This window comes from Euleptes europaea, chromosome 8 (genome assembly GCF_029931775.1).
Source record: "Euleptes europaea isolate rEulEur1 chromosome 8, rEulEur1.hap1, whole genome shotgun sequence".
Classification (NCBI taxonomy): Eukaryota; Metazoa; Chordata; class Lepidosauria; order Squamata; family Sphaerodactylidae; genus Euleptes; species Euleptes europaea.
In genome coordinates this window covers 71880404-71907870 of record NC_079319.1, presented here as the reverse complement: position 1 = coordinate 71907870, position 27467 = coordinate 71880404, and the positions used below count along the sequence as shown (strand labels likewise).

General features: G+C 45.3%; 1 protein-coding gene across 1 annotated transcript in view; it reads left to right on the top strand.

The window, feature by feature from the left end:
• The first annotated feature begins 3859 nt into the window (after window positions 1-3859).
• Window positions 3860-27467, top strand: part of E2F3 (E2F transcription factor 3) — a 41485-nt gene continuing 17877 nt past the window's right edge. Inside the window, exons 1-2 of the mRNA XM_056854485.1 lie at window positions 3860-3892; window positions 26517-26628. Coding sequence (XP_056710463.1) covers window positions 3878-3892; window positions 26517-26628 — 127 coding nt within the window. The 5' untranslated portion in view covers window positions 3860-3877. The remainder of the gene's footprint in view (window positions 3893-26516; window positions 26629-27467) is intronic.

Genomic DNA, 27467 nt, shown 5'->3' with positions numbered 1-27467 from the left:
TTTCTGGTAGGGTATGAGCTTTCGTGAGCCACAGCTCACTTCTTCAGATACAGCTAGAATGTGAATCCATCAGTCTTTAAGTAGAGGAACAGTATGTAAATGTGAATAGCAGGCTTGATGGGATTAGGTGTGATATGCAGAAGAGTCTGTGATGTCCAGGGGAGAGATGGGTGTGGAGAAATCAGCATTGGCAATGGCAATGTAAATGTCAAAAGCAAGTAAATGACATTAGTAGGCTATAGACAATGAACTGTTTGATATGGTTGGGATGATAGCTGGAGGCATGTAGATGGGTTTGTCAATCTGTTGGTTCCTGGTATAATGTGGTGCTTGTGTGTCCCTTGTGTATCCATACTGTGGTGTCCAGGAAGTTTATTTCTTGCTCAGAGTAATTTATTGTTAGATTGATGGTGGGGAGGGAAAAAAAGTAAAAGCATTACCAAGAAAAGTTTAGCAACCCTAGGTAAAAAGGTAAAGGTCCCCTGTGCAAGCACCGGGTCATTCCTGACCCATGGGGTGACGTCTCTCTCTCTCTCACACACACACACATATATGACACAATATTTTTCTCTGCATAAAAAGGTAGTTGGGGTAAACAGAAATAGTCTATACTACAATTATCTAGGGGAGTAGAAACAGGAATATCAAGAGGTGAGTACAAACAACCCTCACTCATAAAGTAAGCCGAAGATAAACTTCAGTTGTGAACGCTGATTAAATCTATTTATAACAGCAGTTGTAACCAATGCCCCTGCTTTGCATTCAGAGCTTTTTAATCATGAGAGGATACTTATTTCATAAAGTTGTTTAAAAAATGCTCCCGCAGGAAGATCGAAACAACTCTTATGGCACTTTGAAGAATACCAGGTTTATTATGTCATTAATGGAGAGCCAGTGTGGTGTAGTGGTTAAGAGCTGTGGCTTGGAGCGGTGGATTCTGATTTGGAGAACTGGGTTTGATTCCCTACTCCTCCACATGAGCAGCGGAGGCTAATCTGGTGAACTGGGTTGGTTTCTCCACTCCTTCACATGAAGCCAGCTGGGTGACCTTGGGCTAGTCACACTGTCTCAGACCCACCTCCCTCACAGGGTGTCTGTTGTGGGGAGGGGAAGGTGATTGTAAGCCGGGTTGGTTCTTCCTTAAGTGGTAGAGAAAGTCAGCATACAAAAACCAACTCTTCTTCTTCACTGGCATGAGGTGCTACCTTGAGTTGGCGGATATGTATACAGAAACAGAATGGTCTCTGTGTGAGTGTTATTACAAAGTAAGGCCCAGCAATCAAGCAGTGTCTTGCAGAGAAGCTGCTGAGCTGGAATTCGTCTGCAAATCTGACACTATCAGATCTAAGTTCAGTAGAACCTGGGATGGCTAGTTCATTGCAGAAAGCAAGCGAAATCAGTGGGCTTAGACGGGAAGAGCATCACTGGATTGCACTGTAAATTAGTATGCAGAGCAGAGATGAAAATGAGAGCTAAGTCCAAAGAGTCAAAGATCTAATCAGAGCGGACCCTCCCAAGGGATGACGAATTGGCAAAACAAGATGAATAGCGAACACACACCTCCGAAAAGGGACCATTGTTTTCTGCAGTCAACCAGATCTGATAGTGTGAAATTTGCATATGAATCCCAGCTCAGCAGATTCACTTAAGTCTCCCTTTGATTCCTTCCCACCTCTTTTGCTGATGTATGGCAACTCTGAAACCTGTTGCAGAATGTGCAGCTGTGAAATGCTGGCTGTTTCAAAAAAAAAATTTTTTTTTTAGTGTCCTTCTGTAATATTGAGCATTTTGTTGTCTACTAAATTCTCTCGCTAGAGAAAAGTCCAGTTTGGTCAAGGGGAACGGCAGAAGAGCATTGCTGGCATACACCGCGTCACGTTAATAAATGCGCAGGTAAGGGGGTAAAGGGAAGATGACAGGGGAAGGCACTGGCAAAACACCCCATAGCCTGCCTAGTAGACGTCGGGATGTGACGCCACCCCATGGGTCAGGAATGACCCGGTGCCTGCACAGGGGACCTTTCCCTTAAAGGCAGACACTTGATGTTATCAGGTCTTGCGACAAGGCCCCTAAAGGAAACCCAGAGACAACGTTGGGAATAGGATCTGTCCAAGCAGATCAGCTTGCATAACGGCGACGTCCAGTTCTGCTTCTGCTTCCTGCCTTCGAACTTGCAGCTTCGGGAGCGCGCTGACGTCACAAAGGCACCCCTCCCCACCCCAAGCCGGTCCGGCCAGAGTCCGGAATCCCGGCCGCTCAGAAGGGAATCCCCCGCCGAGCCGCCCAATCAGCCAGCGCTATGCAAAACAGGGCCACCCCGCGCCCCCGCCACCCAATGAGGCGCCGGCCAAGCGCCGACGCCTCCCGGCATTGGCGGAGCGAGCGGAAGGAGCGGGCCAATGAGGGAGCGCCGCGGGCTCGGCGCGGCCGAGGGGCCGGGCTATGCAAATCGCGTTTGAAAAGCGGGCGGGAAATCCGAGTTTCGCGGGAGGCCCTCGGCGCGTAACCCGGCTCCTTTCCCTTCATTCATTGTCAGCGGCCGCCGCCGCGGCTGCTTCCTGGAGCCATTTTCCCAGCCCGCGCTGCACAGCGGGAGCGGCCGGGCTCCATCCGCGGCATCGGCCCGCTTAGCCGGCTCGCTCCCCGCCGCGCCGCCGCCTCCGGGAGCCGGAGCCCCCCCGGCACCCCCGGCCCAGGCCATTTCGGGTCGGGCGCGGGCAGCGAGCGGCCAAAGAGCCAGGAAGGCCTAGAGGAGGAGAAGGAGGAGGAGGGGGGCGGCGGCGCCGCGAGAGGGGTGGGTGGAGACTCGGCTCCGGGGGCCCGAGGATGCGGAGGGGGCTCCCGCCGCCCGCCCTGGCAGCCCGGCCGGCCTCCCCTCGCATGGACCCGGCGGGGAGCCCCGCCGCCGCCGCCGCCGCCGCCCGCCTCGCCGCCGCCTTCATCCAGATCCGCAGCAGTTCCGGGGCCTCCGTGCTGGGGCCGCCTTGGGTCTACTCCTGCTTCCCCGGGGCCGTCGGGGCCGTGGCGGAGGGCGGCCGGCCCACCGCGGCCGGAGGAGGAGGAGGAGGAGGCCCGGCCTTGAGCGACACCCCGCACGGCCCCGCGCTGCTGCTGCAGCCCGACCGGGACGGTGGAGGCCGGCCCTCGGTAATGCTTTGCTCGGGGCTCGGACCCCCTTCCTCACTTTTATTGGGGGGGGGGTCTCCACGAGGGGAGGCTGGCACGTGGGGGGGAAAAAAAGGGGGGGCGACTTCTACTGTCACAAACTTTTCCCGGCCGCTTCATCTCCTTGGGGGGCTCGACAAGTGCTGAACCCCCCCCCATTTATTAGGAATTTCTTTTTTTTGGGGGGGGGAGCAAAGCTGCACCCCCAAATTTTTAATAAATTGGGGGGGGTCCAGTTTCTGGTCCCCCTGGAACAAAAGCTGGGGGTGCGAGGGGGGGGGGGAAAGCAACCCGAGGCCGGCGCTGCAAGCAACCATCCATGCAAAGCGGGGTCCCGGGGAGATCCGGGGGGGGGGGAAGGGGAGATCCGGATTGCCGAGCAAGCAGCATGGCCGTGGGGGGGGGGAGGGAGGGAAGGGGAGGCTCCCTCTCCGTCCCCGCTGGTCTCCTTTTTTCCGCTTCACCCCCGGACTCGGCGGTGACGTTTCGCACACGTGCGCCGAGGCCGCGTCTGTGACTGGGAGCCGGGCGGAGGAGGAGGAGGGGGGGGCTCCGATCCCAGTGGGGGGAGGGACGGAGGGGGGGGGGACACGCGCCAGTTTCTCCCTCCGGCCTGGGCAGCCCCGCGTGCATGTCGGAATCGGGCTCGCCCACGCGGCCCGGCCTGCTTTTCAACCCTTGCAGCTGCCTGGGGCCGCTGCTGGGCTTGGAAATGCCCCTGCAGCAGGTAGGGTTGGGGGGTCCTGGGGGGGGGGAGGAGGAGGTGGGGAGGGGGGGCAGTGAAAGTCCTAACTGCACTTGTAGGCATGCCTTACTGGCCGCCCCTGGCAAAAGACTTTTTTTTTTTTTAATGCAAGGTCTGTCTTCTGGAGGCAGGGTGGGGTTTTAAGTTGGGGGAGGGATTTTTAAAAAACCGTGATAAAGTCTTGTCTGGCCGGGTAGGCGCTTTCGGGAGCCACAGCTCGCTTCTTCAGAGGCAGTCTCTGAAGAAGGGAGCTGTGGCTCGCGAAAGCTCGTCCCCTGCCAGAAAATATTGTTGTGAGTCTTGAAGGGGCTACTGGACTCTGGCCCTTTTCTACGACTGCAGACAGACTAACGCGGCGACCCGCCGTGAAAAAAATATTTTCTGGCAGGGTAGGAGCTTTCGGGAGCCACAGCTCCCTTCTTCAGATACCGAAGGTATCTGAAGAAGGGAGCTGTGGCTCCCGAAAGCTCCTACCCTGCCAGAAAATACTTTTGTTAAAGGTGCTACTGGACTCTTGCCCTTTTCTACTACTGCAGACAGACTAACACGGCGACCCGCTGTGAAAAAAATATTTTCTGGCAGGGTAGGAGCTTTCGGGAGCCACAGCTCCCTTCTTCAGATACACGAAAGCTCCCCCCCTGCCAGAAAATACTTTTGTTAAAGGTGCTACTGGACTCTTGCCCTTTACTACTACTGCAGACAGACTTAACACGGCGACCCACTGTGAATAAAGTCTTTGCCACCCGTCTTATCTAAAACCACCGTCTTAGGGGGGTGAACTTATCTCCCTTCACACAACTCCTTCCTGACTTTTCCAAGTTTGGGCCTCCCTGCCTGTCACTGGAGAGGACTCCCCTGGAAGCTGTGGGGCTTGAGGTCCCTGTTGCCTGTATGCGGCTTTATGTTTGGGGTGACTTCACTTTCTGGGGGTGGGGGTGTGTGAATTGGGGCCGGTGTGGGGCCTGCGGCAGAAAAGGCCACCCTCCCTCCGCTCTTATGCTAGCGCTTAAACGTCATTTGGTCAACTTAAACGGATAACGTGCGAGTCGGCCTGTGTCATGTCAGGAAGCCCTCTTGTGTTAAACTGAGAATTGTGGGAATGTGGGTTTGGGTGCCGCGGAATAATTAAGCTTGCTGCGCCCTTCCTGGAGAGTCTTGTGAAGCTTTTCCTGGAGGCTTCCCCCCCCCCGCCCGCCCCTTATGTGCTTGTTACAACAAATAATACTTGCCATGGGAGCTTAGTTCAACAGTTAAAATGAAGTTTGGATAACGTAAAAAAGGGGCGGTGGAGAGGGACGAAGGTGTTTTTCTTCTCCTTCCTAGTTTGTCTGGCTGTGTAGGCCTGCTTAGAGAACAGGCAACCGGGTATGATCTGGACCGCTTGAGCCGAAGTGTGGTAATGTCAAATTGCAATCTCTTTGGGACTTGCTCTCAGGGCAAAATAGGCCTGTGTATGATATTCTCTAAAAAATACTACTGAGGGATTGGCTTAGATCACTGGTTCCCAACCGGGGGTCCGCGGACCCCCAGGGGTCCGCGAGAACTAAATTAAGGTCCGCGAAACAAAGTTATAAACCCATAATAAATTAATATTTTCAATTAAAAGTTCTCTATTATAAAAATATATATTCAAATATTATTCTGTTTAATGTTTCACTAACAGTTATGATTAAAGTTTATTTTCAAATTCTTGGAATTTTTATTTTGAACCTTGGGGTCCCTGCACCGAACAAAAAAGTCCTAGTGGTCCCTGGTCAAAAAAAGGTTGGGAACCACTGGCTTAGATGATGAAATTGGTTCTTTGTATATGACCCGATAAAGGAACTACTTTGAGGCTGTTACAACTTATTTTGGAGCGTTTGTAACATGACTGATTTCCTTTATTTTCTCCTGGTGGTAGTTATCTGTGGTCCTGCCTACCCATACAGTGGAATGAGGTATGCCAGACTGCCACCATGAAGGAGATAGGACAAGAGGAAGCACATTTAGTATCTTGGTTAAAACCACCACCCAGATCTTAAGTTCCTCGTGGTGAGCCTTGGCTTATGAATCAAGGCCTTTAAAAACAAAACAAGCTATAAATCTGATTGAGAATTATGTTTTATGTTTGCAAGAAGAACTAAAAGGATGAATGTGAATCACAATAAAAGTACTATGGAAGTTCTTTGTCAATCTGTGTACCCTGATCCAACTAAAGAGAGCTGTATACAGAAGGAAGGTGGTCACGCAAGATTCCTGACCTACTACAAAGGGTGTTCTGAAGTTATATAATGTGTTTGAGGTGGTGTGATAAGCGGTTTCTCTTTAAAGCCTTAAGTCTTGATTAAAGAACCAAACATCTCTAATGCTTCAGGCATGTAATTTGGAGCATTTAGTAATGTTGATGGTTTCGAGTCTGGAAACTGGTTGCCCCGTTGTCTTATAAATAGCATGGTTCATGGTTGTCAAGTAGCAAACAAATGCAGGTGTTGCTAAGAGTGGCTGTTGCTTGTAACATGGTGATGATATGTGGGAATTTTTGTATTTGAAGAGCAATCAAATGAGGACATTATAGAATTGTTTGCCGGATGCAAGCATCCTTGTTTCAGTAAATGGATGCAAAGTTGGGCATTATCTCATGGAAATCATGATTTTTTAAAAAATATGCAGGGGTCAGGATATTCAACCCCTCTTGAAGGAAGAAACGCATGGCCAACCCAATATTGGAAACCACCAGTGTGGATTAGTTTGAAGTAGCGGTTTTCAAACTTTCCGCATTCAAAGAATCTTTCCAGTGTTGTCTGTGCATTGCAGAATCTCCATGTGGAGTTTGTGTGTTGGTGTTGTAAGGTGTGTTCTAGGTTTGTGTAAAGTGCTGGTCTGCTTATTGTTGCCCCATGTGAATGGAAAGTGCAGCTTGGAACGTACTATACATTTTCCTGCTCTGCACATTGCTATGGAAGATTGGTAATCGTGGGCAAGCTATCTGCCATTATGGAGCTTCTTACAGTAGGGGCCAAGTTCCCAATGAACAATTTTCTGTAGAAGTAAGTTCCTTTGTCAATTGAGGTATTTAGTTCTGAGGAACCATTTAAGGCTGAAGTGTTAAACCTACAGTGAGTAATATATTATTTTTAATCTTCTGGAAGGATTCTTGAAGCTCTGGAATCCACACGGATGTGCTAGCTGATGGGTGAGCTTTAGGAAGCAATCCTACACAGGTCTGCTTACTGCCAGGTGTGTATTCTTAGGATTGCTGCCTCAGGTCACTAGACATGGTTGTGCTTCAGGCCAAAGAAACGTGTCTATTGCATTTTCATATTGTCCTTCCTCCAGGGAGCTTGGGGGTGGCACATGTGGTTCTCTTTTCCCGTTTGGTACCCTCAGAGGAATCCTGTGAGGGAGATCTTGTCGAAGGAGTAATTGGACAAAGGTCGCTGTGTGGTGAGCTGAGCTTCGTGGGCGGGTGCAGATCTAAACTTCATCTGACATTAACCATTATACCAGTTGGCTCTGTGTAATGGGTATGATTTTGTATCTGCCACACTTGTATGTGTGGGTGATGTAATATTTTACCAATTAGTGTGAAGGATGAAATACAGTGTAAAATGATATCCCTAAGGGTGTTTTATCTGTGTCTTTCTACATCATGTAGTTCAGTCCAGCTCTGTGTGCTGGGGGAAATGTTTATACCTTGTAATTCTGTACGTTTTATTAAAGGCTGTTTTGTTTGATTGTGTGCTGCCGAGGCATGGAAATGCCTTGTGAATCTGTGCACACTGATCCAACTAAGGAGAGCTGTATACCAGGGGTCCCCGAGGTAGGCGCCCACCAACACCTTTTCTGGCTCCCGCCAAGTGTTTTTAGGAAGTGGGTAGGGCTTTTGCCCAGCAAAGCTTCTGATGGACTATTGGAGATTTGATTGGTTATGCAGATTTCTTAAACTGTTGCTTTGGCAGCAGGTTGTCACCACAGCGCAAGGATCTGTACTGTTACTGAAGTTAAGCTGCTGCAGAGTTCCGTTATCAGAAGAAGAGTTGGTTTGTATATGCCAACTTTCTCTACCACTTAAGGCAGAATCAAACCGGCTTACAAACACCTTCCCTTCCCCTCCTACAACACACACCCTGTGAGGTAGGTGGGTTCTTAATAGAACTGTGACTAGCCCAAGGTCACCCAGCGGGCTTCATGTGTAGGAGTGGGGAAACCAACCTGGTTCACCAGATTACAGTCCACCGCTCATGTGGAGGAGTGGGGAATCAAACCCGGTTCTCCAGATCGAGTCCACTGCTCCAAACCACCGCTCCTAACCACTAAACCCACGCTGGATAACACTTTCTGGATCAGGAACTCTGTACGTCGAAGTGTGGATGCTATCTAATGTCACTTAATTTATTTGAATGGATTGCATACTTGAATGTCAATCTTCGTCTGAACTATATCACAGGTTGTTGTGCATAGATACCTTAAAAAGTTCAACCAGCACTGGATTAGGGTGAGCAGTGGCTTTAATCCTGCAATTGTTCCAAATTTTAAAATCTAGACACCTAGACAGAGGCACAGCTTGTGTTCCTACAAATTAAAATACCTATAATAGTTGCTAACAGAACTTGTTCTCCTTTCCCTCTGTTGTGGGGAAAGGAAGGGAAGGCGATTGTAAACTGGTTTGAGACTCCTTAAAGGTAGAGAAAATTGGGGTATTAAAAACTAACTCTACTTCTTCAGTTTGAAGACTGCTATATAGTCGGGGGGAGTCAACCTTCAAATTCTCCTATTAAGTATCATCCTGGCCCATAATTCTGCGATAACCCACAAAACGTTCGTAACATGTCTTTTCATGTATAGTGATGTTCGCTGGTTGTGACACGTCAGCAACTTAAAGGGGTGCCAGGGAGAATCCAGAGCCAGCTGCATACAAGCCTTTGCTAAATTAAGAGCTAAGAGAAACAGGATTCTACTGATCTAATACAAGGTTCCTTCAGCGTGTAGAGTTTTGCTTCTCTGTATCCCTTGTAGAGGATGTAGATACGTGTCAGATTTCTTTCCAATTGATTAATGTTCAGCACTATCAACATTTACTAATGAAGAATCTATGGACAACTCAGTCTAACAATCATTCATTTGAAAGGATATTGAGTAGCAAGAAAGTCTGATGGCACAGGGTAATGGCTTTTCTAGTATTATTTTGGCTAGAATTGGAGTAAGAACATATAAAAGAGGTGTGATGGACTGTGGTTTCTTAATCGTACACACCTAATATGTTAACAGTATTAAATGTAGTTGTACTTATGGCTCATAAACAGATCTGGATTAGTATTGAAAAGTCACTTCTGAGATCTTTTATTACTGTAAGCATTCACAAATGGTTAGCATTTAGAGGCTGATTGGAATATTTGCATTGAAAGTATATGTTATGCTGGTGTTCAGTAGGTTATTTTTATCTTGTACCTTGCTGTGTGGATTGAAACTGCTGAGATACTTGGACTGGGATTATATACTTCAGTGTGGAATGCAGCATTAATATTCATATGGGTGCGTTTCTCTTTGTTCACAGTGAAGTAGGACTTTCATTACAAACCTTTCCCTCTGGAGACAACAATCACCTAGGTTCTCAGTCCTGTGTTATGGTAGGCTTAAGTCTGCACAATCTTCCTTTGTGGCTATCTTAAAACTCTTGTTTTAAGGAGGGCAACAAAGATGGCGAGGGGTCTGGAGACCAAGTCCTATGAGGAAAGGTTGAAGGAGCTGGGTATGTTTCGCCTGAAGAGAAGACTGAGAGGTGATAACCATCTTCAAGTATTTGAAGCGCTGATATATAGAGGAGGGTGCCGAGTTGTTTTCTGTTGCCCCAGAAGGTCAGACCAGAACCAATGGGTTGAAATTAAATCAGAGTTTCCGTCTAGACATTAAGAAGACTTTTCTAACAGTTAGAGTGGTTCCTCAGTGGAACAGGCTTCCTCGGGAGGCAGTAAACTTTTCCTTTCTAAAAATGGGATTAAATATGTGTGACGTGAACATGTCCTATTGACTCCAGTGACAATTTGTCACAGACCTTTCCTAGATTTAGGAAAGTTTCCATGTCCACCTGAAAATGCATCTGTCCTATAACCTAAATTGGAATGCCCATCAAAAAAGCAGTATCCAACACAATTAAACCTGGGGTTGGTGCTATTGTCAACTTTTTTCACACCAAAGATGGCAAATATATTCCAGGGGCTATTCAGGTTTTTAACCTGAAAATTACCCCAATTATCCTCTTTGGTGTTGCCATCTGGATAACAGTCATTAATGAATCTATAGATCGTCCACTGCTTCAGTTCTTACGAAAACTCCTAAATGCCCCTCGAGGTGTTGCTGGCGTTACTCTTCGTTCCGAGTTTGGCCAAATGTCACTTGAAGCTAGGACGTGGTTGGCCGCCTTTAAACTACACCTTAAACTGTGCTTTAGCACTGAGGGTTTCCTAGCTTCTCTGAAGCCTGACCCTTTTAAATCCTCATGGCAAAAAATCTTAGATGAGAAACTGTCCCTGTTGGGCTTCTCGCAGGATATGTTATTAGATCTTGGGAAAACTGAAGCTTTTACCAAAATTAAAAAGCGCATTAAAGAGCTCGATTATAACAGCACTACTTTTCGTGCTCGTCGCATCTGTTCATCCCAGTTCTTCGAAATACCCCCTCCACGTGGTCTGCCTGTCTATACATATTATCTGACAACTCCTCGTCTCTGTAGAGCTTTTTGCTTGGCTAGATTGAATGCTAACCCTTCTATGGTAATGCAGGGCAGAATTCTGAATATACCATACTCAGACAGGATCTGCCCTTGCTCTTCTGGCTCTATTGACTCATTAGCCCATGCCCTTTTGGAATGCCGCTTTTACGAGGAACTTCGATCGCACTATATTTCCCCCCTTTTAACATACAAATCCAATGCCTCTGTGACTGACATAATGCCTTTTTTACTAAGCGATAGGGACCCCAAGGCTACATTGTCAGTGGCAAGATTTGTTTCAGTCCTTATATCCCTCCAACACTAGATATATGCTGCTCAAGATCAATTGATCAAGGAGCTTCTAAGGGATAAAAGGAAAGGAAAATGCATCTGTAATTCCAGCTAAGTGGAATAGAAACTGAAATTTGCACTCAGTGGGTAAGGTGAAAAGAATCACTATGAAGGAAGTTGATCGTACAAAGGAGGAGCTAATGAGTTTTTTTGTAAAAATGTAAGGAGCATGCCAAGAAATAGCGCTAATTCCATTAATGGTTTTGAATGGTGGGGAGAGATGGGAGAAGTATGCAAATTGGCCGTTGTGTTCATACCTTTCAGCCTGAAATTTTTTAATACAGTGTATTCCAAAAGTGGATGGTATTTTAAAGTCTCTCAGATCTTTTATTTAGCTTTTAATTCATCACAACACTTTCACTCTCGAGAGGCCTTGACAAACAAGCCTATTTAAATTTTACTTCATCTTTATCCTGGTTTTCTTTGTAGTGGGGACTCAAAATGGCTTACAGCATTCTCCTTTCCTCAGTCATATCCTCACAACAACCCTGTGAGGTAGGTTAAACGGAATGTCTGCTGGGCCAAGGTGACCCAACAAGCTTCCATGACAGAGCATTTGCATCTGACTCTCCAAGGTCCTAATCTGAGGGGGTTACGGCACTTTGTATTCCCAGCAATGTATTAAGAGTTTGAAAATGTTATAAACATTGCTTTAAAAGGGTTTTTGGACACCACGGCTTATAAATGGTTGGAAGACATCTTCACGGCTAAAGGGGCCAAACAAAGTGTGAACAGTATTTTTTATAACATTTTCAAACTCTTAATACATTGCTGGGAGTACAAGTGCGGTAACAGCCTGAGACTAACCACTATACCATAATGGCTTGCTTCTTTTCAGAGGAAAATCTGTGTTAGTCTGGTGGAGCAAGCACAAAAAAGGATTGATAGCAAATGTTAAATTTTTCAAGGAGTTTAGCAATCGCCTCAACCTATTCTTTTCCCTGTTCATTTAAGCATTAGAAGATACAAAGACCAATCAAGTAATTACAAGTAATTTAAAAAACCAGGAGAGGGTGGTATGAATCAAGACACTAATGTCCTGAACTGAGCTCGTTGTAAGCTCCAAGACTATCCTTTGGACATTACAAAGCATTTTCAACAAGAAAAGCTTACCACTAGCACAAAAGGTGGTACATGGGCTATGTCTAGAACAGGGAAAAGAATAGGATGAGACGGTTGAGACTCCTTCTGCTTGGAGGTAAAGCCAATTGCCTGAGATTCAATGTTTCCACAGTTGTTTGTGGTGGAGAGTGCTGTCAAGTCGCAGCAAATTTATGGTGACCCCATAGGGCAGGGGTCGGCACACTCATTAGTCAAAAGAGCCAAATATCAACTGTACAGCGATTGAGATTTCTTTTGAGAGCCAAATTTCTTAAACTTAAACTATATAGGTAGGTACACTGTTTATTAACTTAATAAACTTTAATTAAAGTTTTACGTCTTAATTAAACTATAGGTACACTGAATAAAACTTGATATCATACTTAATAGTGATCTTATTTACTGGTAAAAATTAAATTGTAAGTCCCTGCCATTTCCCCCTCCCCGTCTGGAGTCCTCGACTGGAGGCCTGGTCTACTGCCATAAAAGACTATTGGTAGACCTGGCCTCCGGCTGAGTCCCATTGGGAGGCCAGGTCTACCCATTGGCTTTCTTGGCAGTAGACCTGGCCTCCGAAGGCCCATAGAAGCCAATTGGTAGAGCTGGCCTCTGAAGGGGGACTTTTTCCCCTCCTCGGAGTCCAGGTCTACCGCCAAGAAAGCCAGTGGGTAGACATGGCCTCCCAATGGGACTCAGCCGGAGGCCAGGTCTACCAAAGGAAGCCCAACAGCTGATAGGCGGGGGGGGGCAGGAACCGCCGAGCCGCCCGCCCAGCAATCATGCTGCTAGAGGGGAGGGGAGGCTTTAGCCTCCCAACCATTGAGGGCAAGGGAAAGGGGGACCTGGCCATTCTCCACGGTGGCGGGGGGGGGAGAGCCAGCGCGCCCGCTCGCCTGCTCTCTCAGGCGCGCCGGCTCAGCAGCCTGGCTGCCGGCGCGAGCGGGCGCGAGAGCAGGGGCTCTGAACCAAGTTCGGAGAGCCGCACTCAACAGGCCGAAGAGCCGCATGTGGCTTGGGAGCCGCAGTTTGCAGACCCCTGCCATAGGGTCTTCACGGCAAGAGACAAGCAGAGGTGGTTTGATATTGCCTGCCTGCGGGGCAACCCTTGGTGTTCTCCCATCCTAATACTAACCAGGTTCAACCCTACTTAGTTTCCAAGGTCTGGCAAGATTGGGTTAGACCAGGCCATCCAAGTGAGGGCTCATAGTAGTTCATCACAATCTTATTCAGAACTAAAAACAATTCTTCATACTCCTACATGCTGGAATCAAGACTTTTTGGATCCAATAGGTGTAAGGAAGTTGAAGAGTGCCATCCCAGGATAAAGTAAGGGAAAGAAGAACTTTGGTTTACTAAGAACATATGAAGAAAGGTTTGATCAATGTTTATAAAGATGGCTTGTTCTTTTCTGCAATGGAAGCAGATGAAGGAAGGAGAGTTTTACAGTATAACCCTATGCAGGGTTTTTCCAGTCTAGCCTATTGCTTTCAGTTGTATAAGGCTGGATTAACTGCTCATAGGATTGCCCTCCTAGTCTCTTGTATATGGCAAAGCTCCTCTTTCACTCTCAAAAAGGGTGCCAAATTAGGTACATGTTCATTTTACTATAGTTTTAGGGTTGCCAGGTACCTGCTGGTGGTGGGAGATCTCCTGCCCCTAGTTCCCATTGCCCGCCACAGCTCTGGTGGCTGGCAGGAGACAAATAAAGAAATTCTCTTGATGTAACAGCATGACATCACTTCTGGGGAAAACCAGACATGATGTCATGCTTCTCTGGAAATTGCCAGAAACTCTACGGTAAAGCCAAAAGCACCTCCATGTCCCCATCTCTCTAGATACTTGCTGGTTGGCTGGCAGTCCTACTTCTTAAACTACATTTTATAATTTCTATCATCTGAGTACAAAATCAATTTTATGCATGTTTCAGTTATGAAGAGGTATAGATCCTTAAAATACAAATAAGCAACCACGTAAAAATAGGGAAACCTGTTCTCATGTACTTTGAAATGCTATTGTGCGTGTTCTTTCCAACTGACACTATGTGTATATCTTGAACTTGAGTGGTACTAAAACAAAATAGACCAAGTAGCTGCTCGTAATATTTATTTTTGAAGAGCGCTGGGAAATTCAGTTGATTATTTCAAAATACAAAGCTTCCACTTGCTGTAGGAGAGCATCCCGCTTAGATGTCACGTTCATGCAGTGTTGCATTTTGCTCTATAATAAAATAGAATTTCAAAATTCGGTGCACAGTAGCAAAGATGTGAAATCAACTTAAGAAGAAGAGTTGATTTTTATATGCCGACTTTCTCTACCACTTAAGGAAGAATCAAACCAGCTTACAATCACCTTCTACTCCCCACAATAGACACCCTGTGAGGTAGGTTTGGCTGAAAGAGCTCTAACAGAGCGGTGACTGGCCCAAGGTCACCCAGCTGGCTTCATGTGTGGGAGTGTGAGATCAGACCCTGTTCTCCTGATTAGAGTCCACTGCTCCAAACCACTGCTCTTAACCACTATACCACGCAGACTCTTAAGCAGACTATATTGCCAACCATATAATATTGGGTGGATAAAATTCAATTTTGGGTGCAGTGGTCAACTTCAGACAGAGGGCGAGGTCCAAAGCTAGTTTTCTGATGGCCGAAAGAGCACTTCCTCAAGCGGAGGTGAAGGGGCTGCTGTTCCTTAAGCCCCCCTTGGTATAGTCTTCTTTCCGAACACAGGGGGCTGTTCCACAAGCCTGCTGGTACTTCAGACCCAAAGTGATAAAATAGGTAGCCTGTCTTAAAATAGTACAGTACGCAGGTACTTAAATTGTGGCCAACGGCTGACTTCCGGCATAACCATTCAATTTTCCATTTTATTTACTGCTCAAAGACCAACATGTCACAAGCAAAAATAATAATAGTATAAAAATTAACAACTAAATAACTGAAATCACATGTAACTTTTCATTTCAGATTTCTTGTTTAACTATAAGAATACAAGTTAAAATTTAAAGTCATACCATTTAATGCCATAGACAAGAATTTTGCAACCACCAAGGACCCATTTGGATCAACATCTGCTAGCAACTTGCCTACAAGTTTTGTTTAAATGAAACAAAATCCTCTGGGCCAGATGAATTGCACCCAAGGGCACTCAAAGAACTTGCAGATGTAATTTCGGAACCTCTGTCCATTATTTTTGAAAAGTCTTGGCAAACAGGTGAGGTGCCAGAAGATTGTAGGCGGGCAAATGTTGTCCCCATCTTCAAGAAGGGGAAAAAGGAGGATCCAGGTAACTACCGACCCATCAGCTTGACTTCTATACCAGGAAAAGTGTTCAAACAAATAATCAAACAGTCCTTCCTTGAGCTTTTAGAAAGGATGGATCTGATCACTAAGAGCCAGCATGGGTTTCTCAAGAATAAGTCATGTCAGACTAATCTTATCTCCTTTTTTGAGAAAGTTACTACCTTGCTGGATCAGGGGAATGCTGTAGACATAGTTTATCTAGATTTCAGTAAGGCTTTTGATAAGGTTCCACATAGTATTCTAGTTGACACATTGGGAAAATGTAGGTTAGATTCTAATATTGTGAGATGGATGTGCAACTGGTTGACAGATCGTACCCAAAGAGTGCTAGTTAATGGTTCTTCGTCCGCTTGGAGAGAAGTGACTAGTGGAGTTCCTCAGGGATCTGTGCTGGGCCCTGTGTTGTTCAACATCTTTATAAATGATTTGGATGAAGGAATAGAGGGGATGCTTATTAAATTTGCAGATGATACTAAATTGGGAGGGGTAGCAAATATGGTAGAAGACAGAGCCAAGATGCAGGATGATCTTGACAGGCTGGAGAAATGGGCTAGAACTAATAAAATGCACTTCAACAAAGACAAATGTTAAGTTCTGCATTTAGGTAAGAAAAATCAAATGCATAATTATAGGATGGGGGAGACTTGTTTAAGCAGTAGTGTGTGTGAAAAGGATCTTGGGGTCTTAGTAGACCAAACAGAACATGAATCAGCAGTGTGATGCTGTAACTAAAAAGGCAAATGCGATCTTGGGCTGCATCAACAGAAGTATAGTGTCCAGATCACGCGAAGTGATGGTATCGCTTTATTCTGCTCTGGTTAGACATCAACTAGAGTACTGTGTTCAGTTTTGGGCACCACAATTTAAGAAAGATGTAGACAAGCTGGAACGTGTCCAGAGGAGGGCAACAAAGATGGTGAGGGGTCTGGAGACCAAGTCCTATGAGGAAAGGTTGAACGAGCTGGGTATGTTTAGCCTGAAGAGGAGAAGACTGAGAGGGAATATGATAACCATGTTCAAGTACTTGAAGGGCTGTCATATAGAGGAGGGTGCCGAGTTGTTTTCTGTTGCTCAAGAAGGTCGGACCAGAACCAACGGGTTGAAATTAAATTAAAAGAGTTTCCGTCCAGACATTAGGAAGAATTTTCTAACAGAGCAGTTCCTCAGTGGAACAGGCTTCTTCGGGAGGTGGTAAGCTCTTCTTCCCTGGAGGTTTTTAAGAAGAGGTTAGATGGCCATCTGTCAGCAATGCTGATTCTGTGACCTTAGGCAGATGATGAGAGGGAGGGCATCTTGGCCATCTTCTGGTCACTAGGGGTGTGTGGGGGGAGGTAGTTGTGAATTTCCTGCATTGTGCAGGAGGTTGGACTTGATGGCCTGGTGGTCCCTTCGAACTTTATGATTCTATGATTCTAAGTTCTTGCTTTGTATCGGGGCTCCATTTTTGAATATAACTCTAGATCCATTTCTCGCGGGCCACTTTGTATTTCTTACAGTCAATGGAAAAAGTGCCAAATTGTATCTAGGTCCCCTGAGTTACATTCACAAAATCGGCTTGCAAAAGGGATCTCTTGGAGTCTACCTGACAATTCCCCTATTGGCAAAGCATTTAATCTTGCCCTAGAGATTAAAATTCTATATTTGGGGGCCATTAGAAACTTACAGTATGCAGTTAAAGATTTCAGGACTGAGAGGCCTTAATAGTAAGTGGAGCATACTCTTCGTGTTCTACAACACGTGCTCCAACTATCAAGTTGTAATACCTTAGATTTAATTTGCCTGTGTGCAGATCCAGAAGGATGCCCAGTGTTAATAGTCTATTGTCCACCAGTTTTGACCATGAACTTTCTGGAAATTTTGGTGTGTTGGCACGTGATTGGTCAGTTGACCGTATTAATAAACTTGACTTGACCATGGACTTTGGAAACCATAACTGGCCAAATGGAACAAACTTCAGGCATAACTATTTAATCAGAGCACTGCTGGGAACCTCAGCGGCCAGGGACAGTGCTGTGGGGCGCTTCCACAGAGGTTTCCTGGCTGCCATGATGGAAAAAGTGGTTTCAAAACAAAAAATACCTTAAAATGGGGGGAAAGGCCCCATTGCAGACAGTGATGCTGCGCCAGCAGAAATGGTGGTGCAGCAACGCTGTTGCATTAGGGGGCGTTCCCAGCACGAACCAGGTTAGAAAGCTGCATGGGAGAATGCCGGCGGGAGGCTGTGCCAGCGTCCAAGGGCTGTGCTGTTGCCTCAGTCCAAGGGGGCTGGCGTAAGTGCCCCTATGCCGGCATCCATGCCAGTTTGCATGACGCAAGTGGCACGAATGCTGTCGTGGGGTCACGCTGGCTCCTGAAAGCATTCGCTTCCCCCTTCAGGATTGCATAGTATGTGTTATAATTGCATAGTATGTGTTATAATTGCAGTGACTACCATGTTTTTCCTTGGCTGCCAGCCTTTTAAAGGACATATGTGTTGCTTTTGGTGATAGAAAGTTATTTAATCAGCATATATGTGTTCAGAGGATGCTTTCAGTTCTTATGTCTTTCTCCCAGAAGGCCAATGTACGCCACCACCATAACCAGTTTGCATACTTTTGCAAAATTACAAGCTTCCACCCCTATTTTTGGTTAACATCCAGCCTGATTAAGAGTTCTGGAGAATATGGAAGTTGCGCATTGTTTTTGTTGGTCTTAACAAAAGTATTACATGGATTATTATTTTTTTTAATTACAGATCCAAACAAGATGCAACCAATAACCTATGAGCACCTTTTGTTGGGTTAGCCTTCTCATAAACAACTTCCAGAACACTGTTAAACTCTGGCTAAATGTAAACTATATGCTTCCTTTAAAAAAAAAAAAAAGATGCTATTTTGGTCAGTATTTTAATGTGTTTTCTTAATTCCAGTAAGGTTGTGAATCAAACTGTTGCTGGATATGTGCCTTCTCTCTAACTTGTCTGTAATATTTCCAAAGTTGGAAATTGTTAAAAGAGCTTCGGTTGTTTCCTTAAGATTTTGTTTTTGTTTTCAGCTAGTAAAGGAGGTGTAGCAGCCCTGACTAGCCTGCGCTCCTCAGATCGCGGAAGCAGAGCAGGTTTGGTACTTGGATGGGGAAGACTGAGGATGCCACCAGGGAAGACTGAGGATGCTACTCAGACGAAGTCTGCAAAGCACCTCTGCTCGCCCCTTGCGTTGAAAACCTCATGAGGTGGAACTTCACGAGGCTGCCATGAGTTGGTTGTGACTCAATGGAATGAGGCTCTTACTAGCTAAAGGCCTAGGTAGAATACCTGAAGAAGCCTGCAGCTGTCTTGCATTTTCTAAACTTTAGAGCAGCGAAACATGTGGGTGAGCCAAAGGCTCTGCTTGGAAGTAAGTCATTTGTCACAAGGATTTTTGTATTCAAGAAAAAAGGGAGATTTAGCTATATCCCATTTCCTTTTCTCCGTTATTCACCTCTTCTTGGAAATAATTTGATGTAGGTGTCTTGCCAACAAAGTGTTTAAAATCTACACTGTTTAAAAAAGAAACCTCAACATTCAGGCTTCTCTCGCTTTGCTTTTCTACATGTAATTTTTCTTACTGCTACTTAAACTGAAGTCTTTGCATATAATGTTTTGGGGAAACTGTAGGATTAGATTCCCCCAGGACAACATTCCCCAATGTGTTGTCCATGGTCACCATTGTGTTCACTGGTGCGTTTCTGGGCACCCGCTTTCTCCTCCAAAGGGTCCTTTTTCCTAAGCAAAGAGCCAATTCTGACTCCCCCCACCCCACATCTCACTAGAGCAGGAGGTGGTTAAGAACCACCCAGGATTTATCATCTTTGAGTTTGCAGAGAATGCCTGTCTGGAATTAGCAATCCCCCCCCTCAAAATAAGCAGGGTGCTTGACTTGAAATCTCTTAATGTTTGTAATTGTTCCCTTGGCAGCCATTTTGTGGTGGCACCTACTACCATTTTTCAAAATTCCAGAAGTGTCTACAGGCTCACCAAAGTTGTCCATGCATACTTTATTCAGGATCTGCTCCAAAAAGAGGAAGACCCAACACAAGATGGATTAACTCTATAAAGGAAGCTACGGCCCTTAATTTGCAAGACCTGGGCAAGGCTGTTAAAGATAGGTTGTTTTGGAGGACATTGATTCATCGGGTCGCCATGAGTCGGAAGCGACTTGACGGCACTTAAACAGACACACAGCACTAAAAGTGGAGAAAAAAAACATAGCAACTAAAGATATATTAAGTGCTTCTCACATAAATAAAGTTAGTAGAAATGGAAGGTACAACGCAAACAACTACTAAATAAAAACCAATGGATCCAGCTACTGTAACATTTTTATAATGCAAAAGCAAAATACACATAAGCACGAATTTTCAAAGCTGCTGAAATATATGTAGCGGCAGCTTCTGTAACCGTTTGGTATATTTAAAAGGTGGTAATCCGCAGAATGAATATGGTAGGTAGCCAGGACAGAGACCACGGTAGAGGCTTTTGGCTTGTCATAAAACTTGCCCCGTCCCTAAAAGGGTGATTCTTGTATCTGGGTTCCACTTACGAACTGTCTCTGCTGCCAAGGACGCCTGCAAATTGCCATAAAGCTCTGCCAAAGGGAGTGCTTTAAAGTGTGCCACTGACAATAACCTACTGTAAGCCAGAACCATGAGATGCAATAAGTATTGTGCGGGAATGTAATAACGATTTTCTAGAACTTCTCTGTTTTCTGTGGTGGTGGTAAAAAAAATGTTAGAAGGAGATGTCTGTTTCAAATGCTCTAACTTCTAAAATGGAAACTTACAGTAAGGAATAGGGATTTCAGTTTGAGTCATGGTAAAACTGCTATAGCATCTTGTATTTAAGCAAACAGATGCCGGTTGGTGAATATCCTGCCTCTAGAATATCTTCTTTTCAGTTTTTAGTCAGTTCTTTAATGGCTGCCTTCACGTTTCGAAAGGCATCAGTTCCTAAACATGCTCTGGAACCTTCTTTGGGCTGATTTTTAGTGATCAAAATTCTGTTTAATTGCTTAATTTACATCCTGCCTTTATCTTCAGTGAGCATCCAAAGCAGCTTACGTTTTTCTCCTCCCTTCCATTTTATCCTCAACACTCCCGTGTGAGGTAGGTTAGTTTAGATGAAGTGTGAGACTGGCCCAAGGTCTCCCAACAACTTCTTGTGGCAGATTGGGAATTCAAACCTGCCTGTCCCAGTTCCTAGTCCTATGCTGTAACCACTACACCTCACCGATTAGCATGTGTGGGACTATGTCTTGAATTGATAGGGTTGCCAGCTCCGGGTTGGGAAATACCTGGAGATTTGGGGGCAGAGCCTGAGGAAGGTGAGGTTTGGAGAGAGAAGGGACTTCAATGCCTTAGAGTCCAATTGCCGAAGTGGTCGTTTTCTCCAGGTGAACTGATCTCTATCAGCTGGAGATCAGTTGTAATAGCTGGAGATCTCCAGCCACCACCTGCCGGTTGGCAGTCCTATGAATTGATAATCTGTAGGGAACTAACTGCTAGGTCAGGATCCAAATAAGTTCCAGGGACAGCTTTTGAAACCTCTGATGGTCATAAATAATTTTAAGAACAATGTGTCACTAATGAGTCTGCCATTCCAGTATAGTTAGCAGTAGCACTGAAATTTAATTATGCCTTACATGCAAAGGCCTTTCACTACGCCTAGTTGTTTTATGACTGTAGGAGTATTCAATAACTGTCTTACTGCCTGTCCTAAAACTGCTTTCCAGTCCAGCCAGAGAGTTCAGCTACACACTGCAATGTATTCTGTCCTCCCCACCCAATTCAGCTGCCTGTGTTTGCTTTATCAAGGAAGAGGATGGGGAAAATGGGAATTTGAACCCTTTCCCCTTTTGCTGATTCCTCATGGGGGGCCTCCTCAGTTGTCGGGGAGTGGCTTTTATCTGTGCCAGGGGAAAACAACCAGGAGGAAAATTGCTGTCTGTAGGTTTTTCCAGCACCAATAAAAGCAACGCGGGGTGACTTTTTCAGTGAGAAAATGGCAGGAGAGGAAGGGGGTAATATTTCCTCTTTTCCCCCATGCTGGCCTCCTCCTTAATAAAGCAAGACCAGGCAGCTGAATTTCCAAAGAAGAAATATTAGCACTGTCATGAAGCTGTCTAGGTAGCCTAGTCTGTCACTGCCTTTTTTAAGCATGGTATACCTCGCAAGACTCTGAGTATTAAAATAGCCTAAGTACACCATCCTGGGCTTGGAGGAGGAAAGGTAGGATGCAATATCCTCAGAATTCTAAAATTTGCAAAGGGTGAAGGATATTGGCCCTTAAAAAGGCATAAATGTATCGGCAATAACCTGAGTAGTTTGTCTGGGTTATCTTTAACTACCTGAGCATGGAGATGCTTGAGTAAATAGCTTCTGAAACCCCTCTGAGATATGGGGCTTGCATTTTACATTCATAGCTGACACTGTTCTGAGTCACCACTGAACTGGTATATTTTCCTTGGTACAGGTTGCAACAGACCTAGTATTTAATTTTTTGTTGTGGATTTTCAGAAGTCTTTCATTCAGAAACTATATGCAAGCCAAAGTTAAGGCTTGCGTAATTTTTTCCCCTTACTCCACCAGCAGCCAGCTCAAGCTCTTAAGATACTCATCGTTCTGGGAGATGTTGGCTGCATTTCTAAGGAAACCAAATGCCACTCTCATGGGACAGATCTCTAAAGGATGATACTACTTATACTCCAGAGCACATAACTATGTGCATAATATAAGCTCAAGCAACTGTGATGTGTGTCCTTAGCCATTCTTTCCAGCGTTTTCTTTTTTTAAATTCCCTTAAATTTCTTTATAATCTACATTGTCTGTTAAGTGGTGGTAAGAGAGCCAGTGTGGTGTAGTGGTTAAGAGTTGTGAACTCTTAATCTGGAGAACTGGGTTCGATTCCCCACTCATACACACAAAGCCTGCTGGGTGACCTTGGGCCAGTCACAGTTCCCTCCGAACTCTCTCAGCCAACTCAGAGGCAGGCAATGGCAAACCACCTCTGAATGTCTCTTGTCTTGAAAACTACACACACTCGATGACACGCACACCCACGGGGTGTATGTTGGCTTTGTGTTGACCACTATCTGATGTGTGCCCCTTAATGAACTGATCTCCACCCATTGTTGGCATGCTATGGTAGGTGATACTTCAGTTCAGTCAAATGTTAAAGACTTCAGTTTATCTGACACCATTGAAAGAAATTTAAAGGTTGGAGATTGAGTTAATATAGTGGCTGCAGAATATGCCATCTATAAGGGCTATGTGGCTGTCCCATTCTACTTTACACCATTGATCTATCTAGCCTTGCAGTCTTGGGCACAACCCTTTCCCAGCTGCCAACCTGACTACTGGTCCTAGAAACTGAAATGAAGTGCTCCTTTTCAGATCTGCTGTTCTTTCTATCCATTTTCCCTGAGGCGTTATTTAAGACCTAATCAAACTACATTGGCAATGTAGGAGCCCTTCTTAAACTGTTTTGGCCTTCAAAGAAACTCAGATGCTGTAAAAGATTAGTAGCATTTCAGGACAGTGTTTTTTCCAAAAAAAACAAAAAAAGCCCTAACAATGAGCTTCATAAGGTTATTGACCTAAGTGTGTCGGATGCAAAACTTTTTCCTACTGTTCTGTTAACTTTGTCCAATGTGGTGCTGAAGATTACCACATGTAGGATCTTTGTCACTGTCAGGCGTCTGTCCCTAGCATCTCATAAGCAAACTCATCCAGGCAGGTAGCTCTGAAGCAGTACTACTTTATTAGGAGCAAAAAGACAGATTAAGGAATGACTGCCTAAACGCAGGTGAGGCTAGTAATGATGAATATAGGCAGGTTACATGCTTAAGACACTACGGACTGAAAAGGTAAACATTGCTAAGCAACCCCGAGATAAGCAGTTCCCAGGAAGACAGACTAAACATTACCACAGCTGAAGAAAACAGGATGAGTGGAACTGTACACAGATGTTCATAGGCATGAGAACCAAGGACTTGACGTGTAGCCAGAACCTGGTTTACCTCATGTCAAAAGCCTTTGCTCCAGCAAGCAGGCAGAGGCCTGACAGTCACCACTTAGACAACCACTTAGACAACTTAGTGTGTTTAGTGAGAAGTATTCAGTGTCTTCACTGAGTTTTTGGTGCTTCTGTGTTTGCTTATGAATCTACGCAATAGGGAGATGCCGTCCTGTGCCGACTCGTGTTTCTTCATATTTAGTATAGCTTGCTTTTGCATAACTAAAATTGCTCATCAAATCTGACTGAGAACAGGGTGCCCTGTCAGAGTTGGCTTGTCCTAACATAGCTGCAATTTAGACTCCGCTTGTCTTATGTATGGTGAACATAGATATCTTTTTATATCTCAGCAATACTGCTTTGCAAAAGAACTACTTGCATGGTTTGGAAATAATGCTCGCATCAGCAGCTACATCTGTCCAGTGCTCACAGAATTTTTATCTCTAGCTGACACATTAGAGCTTTTTAAATATCTTGGAGCAGAGGAAACCTGATGTGGCTTACCAGGAAGTAATGCATTTTCAGCTGAAGTAACTTTAGCATATGTGATAACGCACCAAAAATATTATGATGCTGTTAGTCACCTAGAAGCTAGTAATCTTGAAGGATTGAGAAGGAGCTGAAGGGTTGTATGTAAATCTCTTGCCCCAAGGCCCACCCAGCTTCTAAATTTCATTTGTGAGCAAAGACACAGGCAGAGCGAATGATATTTATGTTTAAATTCATACTCCGCCCTCAATCCACCAGCCGAGGCCCCGGGCTCAGGGTGGCTAACAGCAGTGGACATCATACAGTATAATAGAAACATAATAAAACCATAATTATAACATTAAAATTATTTAAAAGTATCCTTATTCCTAATAACTTAATTGTTAAAACAAGAGGCAATGTATAGGGCCATTGTAGCCTGGGAAGCAGTCAGAACCCCCAGATGTAATGTGACAAAAGGAGGAAGAAGTTGGTTTTTATATGCTGACTTTCTCACCCACTTAAGAAAGAATCAAACTGGCTTACAATCAGCTTCCCTCCCCCTCCCCACAACAGACACCCTGTGAGGTAGGTGGGGCTAAGAGAGCTCTAAGAGAGCTGTGACTAGCCCAGGGTCACCCAGCTGGCTTCGTGTGTAGGAGTGGGGAAACCAACCCGGTTCACCAGATTAGCCTCCGCCACTCATGTGGTGGAGTGGGGAATCAAACCCGCTTCTCCAGATCAGAGGCCACCACTCCAAACCACTGCTCTTAACCACTACACCACACTAGCTCTCAAAGAAGAGAAGAGAGGGTAGGGAGGCCAGCTCTGATTACACCTCATTGATGCTCTCAGCTATATGCAACAAGGGGTTCAGAGTTCTTTATTTAAGCATTCCTACCCTGCTTTTCTTCCCATTTCAGACTGAACGTGGCTTAACAAAGATAAAGAAATGTATTATAATTTAGACAAAAAAAACCTTTACCATCCTCGGCCAGTCCTGGACGGGCCACAGGCTGCCAGCCATGAGTTGAGCCATTTGGCTATACCCATGTTTAAATATCTAACAGCAGATTAAAAGGAGCCCCGTGGCGCAGAGTGGTAAGCTGCAGTACTGCAGTCCAAGCTCTGCTCACGATCTGAGTTCTTTCCCGATGGAAGTTGGTTTCAGGTAGCCGGCTCAAGGTTGACTCAGCCTTCCATCCTTCCGAGGTCAGTAAAATGAGTACCCAGCTTGCTGGGGGTAAAGGGAAGATGACTGGGGAAGGCACTGGAAAACAACCCCGTAAACAAAGTCTGCCTAGTAAATGTCGGAATGTGACATCACCCCATGGGTCAGGCATGACCCAGTGTTTGCACAGGGGACCTTTACCTAACAGCAGAGAGAACAAACTTGGCCCAGATCTCAGCTGACAGATGTTCCCTGGACTCCCCTCCCCTGTTGTCCCTTCAGGCTACCTGTGACATACCCTAAGCTACGTGTGGTTCTCTCGGGAGCCATATGTGGCTCTTCAGAGCAATGTTGACCAATGTATCACCCACTCCATGTTTCAGGAAAGTGGACCTCTCATAATACTAGAACACGGCGTCATCTGCTGAAGCTGGAGGGTGAGAGCTTCAAAACAGATAACAGGAAGTATTTCTTCACGCAACACATAGTTAAATTGTGAAACTCCCTGTCCCAGGATGTGGTGATGGCTGCAAACTTGGAAGGCTTTAAGAGGGGAGTGGACATGTTCATGGAGGAGAGGGCTATCCGTGGCTACTAGTCAAAATGGATACTAGTAATGATGCATACCTATTTTTTCCAGGATCAGAGGAGCATGCCTATTGTATTAGGCGCTGTGGAACACAGGCAGGATAATGCTGCTGTAGTTGTCTTATTGTTGGGCTTCCTAGCGGCACCTGGTTGGCCTCTGTGTGAACAGACCACTGGACTTGATGGGCTTTGGTCTGATCCAGCATGACCTTCCTTATGTTCATATGACCCAGTGAGGTTTGTGCCCAGCAGGTGGTTCCCAGCTTAAACAGCCACCACTGGGGAATGGGTAAGCTATGAGCCTCCCTGAGGAGTATGCCTCATCCTAGGGATATAGGTAAAGGGCCTGTCCTCTCCAACAATCCCTCCTCCCTTCTCTGTGGCCTCTGTGCTCACCCTAGCACCCAGGTAGCTTCCAGGAAGGGTGACCAAGCTGGCCACAGGGAAGAGAGTAAACCCACTGCAGGGCAGCTACCAAGGAAAAGAGTTGGGTGGCGGTGGTTTTACATGCTTTTCTCCATGGCCAGTTTGCTCTCCTCTGGGCCCTTTGGCAATCTCAGTCCCTCACCTGAGCTGTTGTCCCTCCTGCTGGGAAGAAAGCAAGAAAGCTGAGAAGGATGCAAAGGATGCACAGGCCTCATGTCTGGAGTGGCTTCACTATGCTGTTGACTGCCAGAAGAATTCATGTGCCAACAGAGGGTTATTCCATTTTAAACTGAGCATTTTACTCATTAGGTGTTTGCAGCAAGCTAAAAGCAGGCTGCTGTGTCAGGGAATACTTTAGTTGTTGGCAAAGGTTTGTGAATGATGTTGTCTTCTGGTGCATCTAAAAGTTCGGTGTCTTGTAAAACAGAGTGTAGTCTTACAACACTGGCGTTGCTCTTCATAGGAACAATCTGCTGTCTTTGCAGGCGAAACGAAGACTGGAACTAGGAGAAAGTGGCCAGCAGTTTCTAACTGAAGGGTTAAGAACGCCAAAGGGGAAAGGGAGAGCAGCAACAAGAAGCCCAGATAGTCCAAGAAGTAAGTAATGTCTTCAACAATAGCTAAGACTGTAGCCTCTTAAACCTTCAGATTTTTTAAATTGTTTACAGATTTTTACTTTCAAATAAAACAAAGATAAATCTCATCTCCTTGTAGGAAAACAGCCCATGTTTAAGGCAGTGTGTTTAATGTACACTTTTGTAAGTTCAGCCAAACTGGTTAGATGTGCTCTTCATATGAGTGAGGAAAAGCTAGGTGTTTCTCAGAAGTTTTGTTTGTGTATTGTTGTACTGTAAATATTACAACTGCTGTCTTGTGTATTCTGTAGCAAAACAAAATTATCAAATTTGGTGCCAAGAAAAATGAAATTATGCTTTGGGCTTGTAGCGATTTGCACAGGCATGTCTTACTGTGGCATATATCTATTTTTATTTATTTATTTATTTGTTGGATGTATATCCTACTCTACCCCTGCTGAAGCAGGGCTCAGAGCGGGTTACATCATCATAAAACAACATCTCATTAAAACATATGTTAATAATTTCAACTTTCAGACTTCTGGTTCTGATCCAGATTAAAACCCGACGGTGGCTTTGAAAGTTCCAGGTTGGCAAATAACATACAAAAGTTCAGCAAAGATAGGGATAGGAAAGGGGTTAGAAAGGACATGAATTTAGGGTCGCACCGGCCAGCTGAGTGGGATGGGACTTTAAGAATCGAATCCATGGTAGAACATATTGGAGTTGAGAGCCTTTTTCTTAATACGTTTTCAAATTCTGCAGCAATAAGGGCTGGAAATGTGTGGCTATTTTAAAAAGCTGACATACTGAGATCAAATTTGTCCCTAAATATCACATTTCACACTTGCACACAGTGAT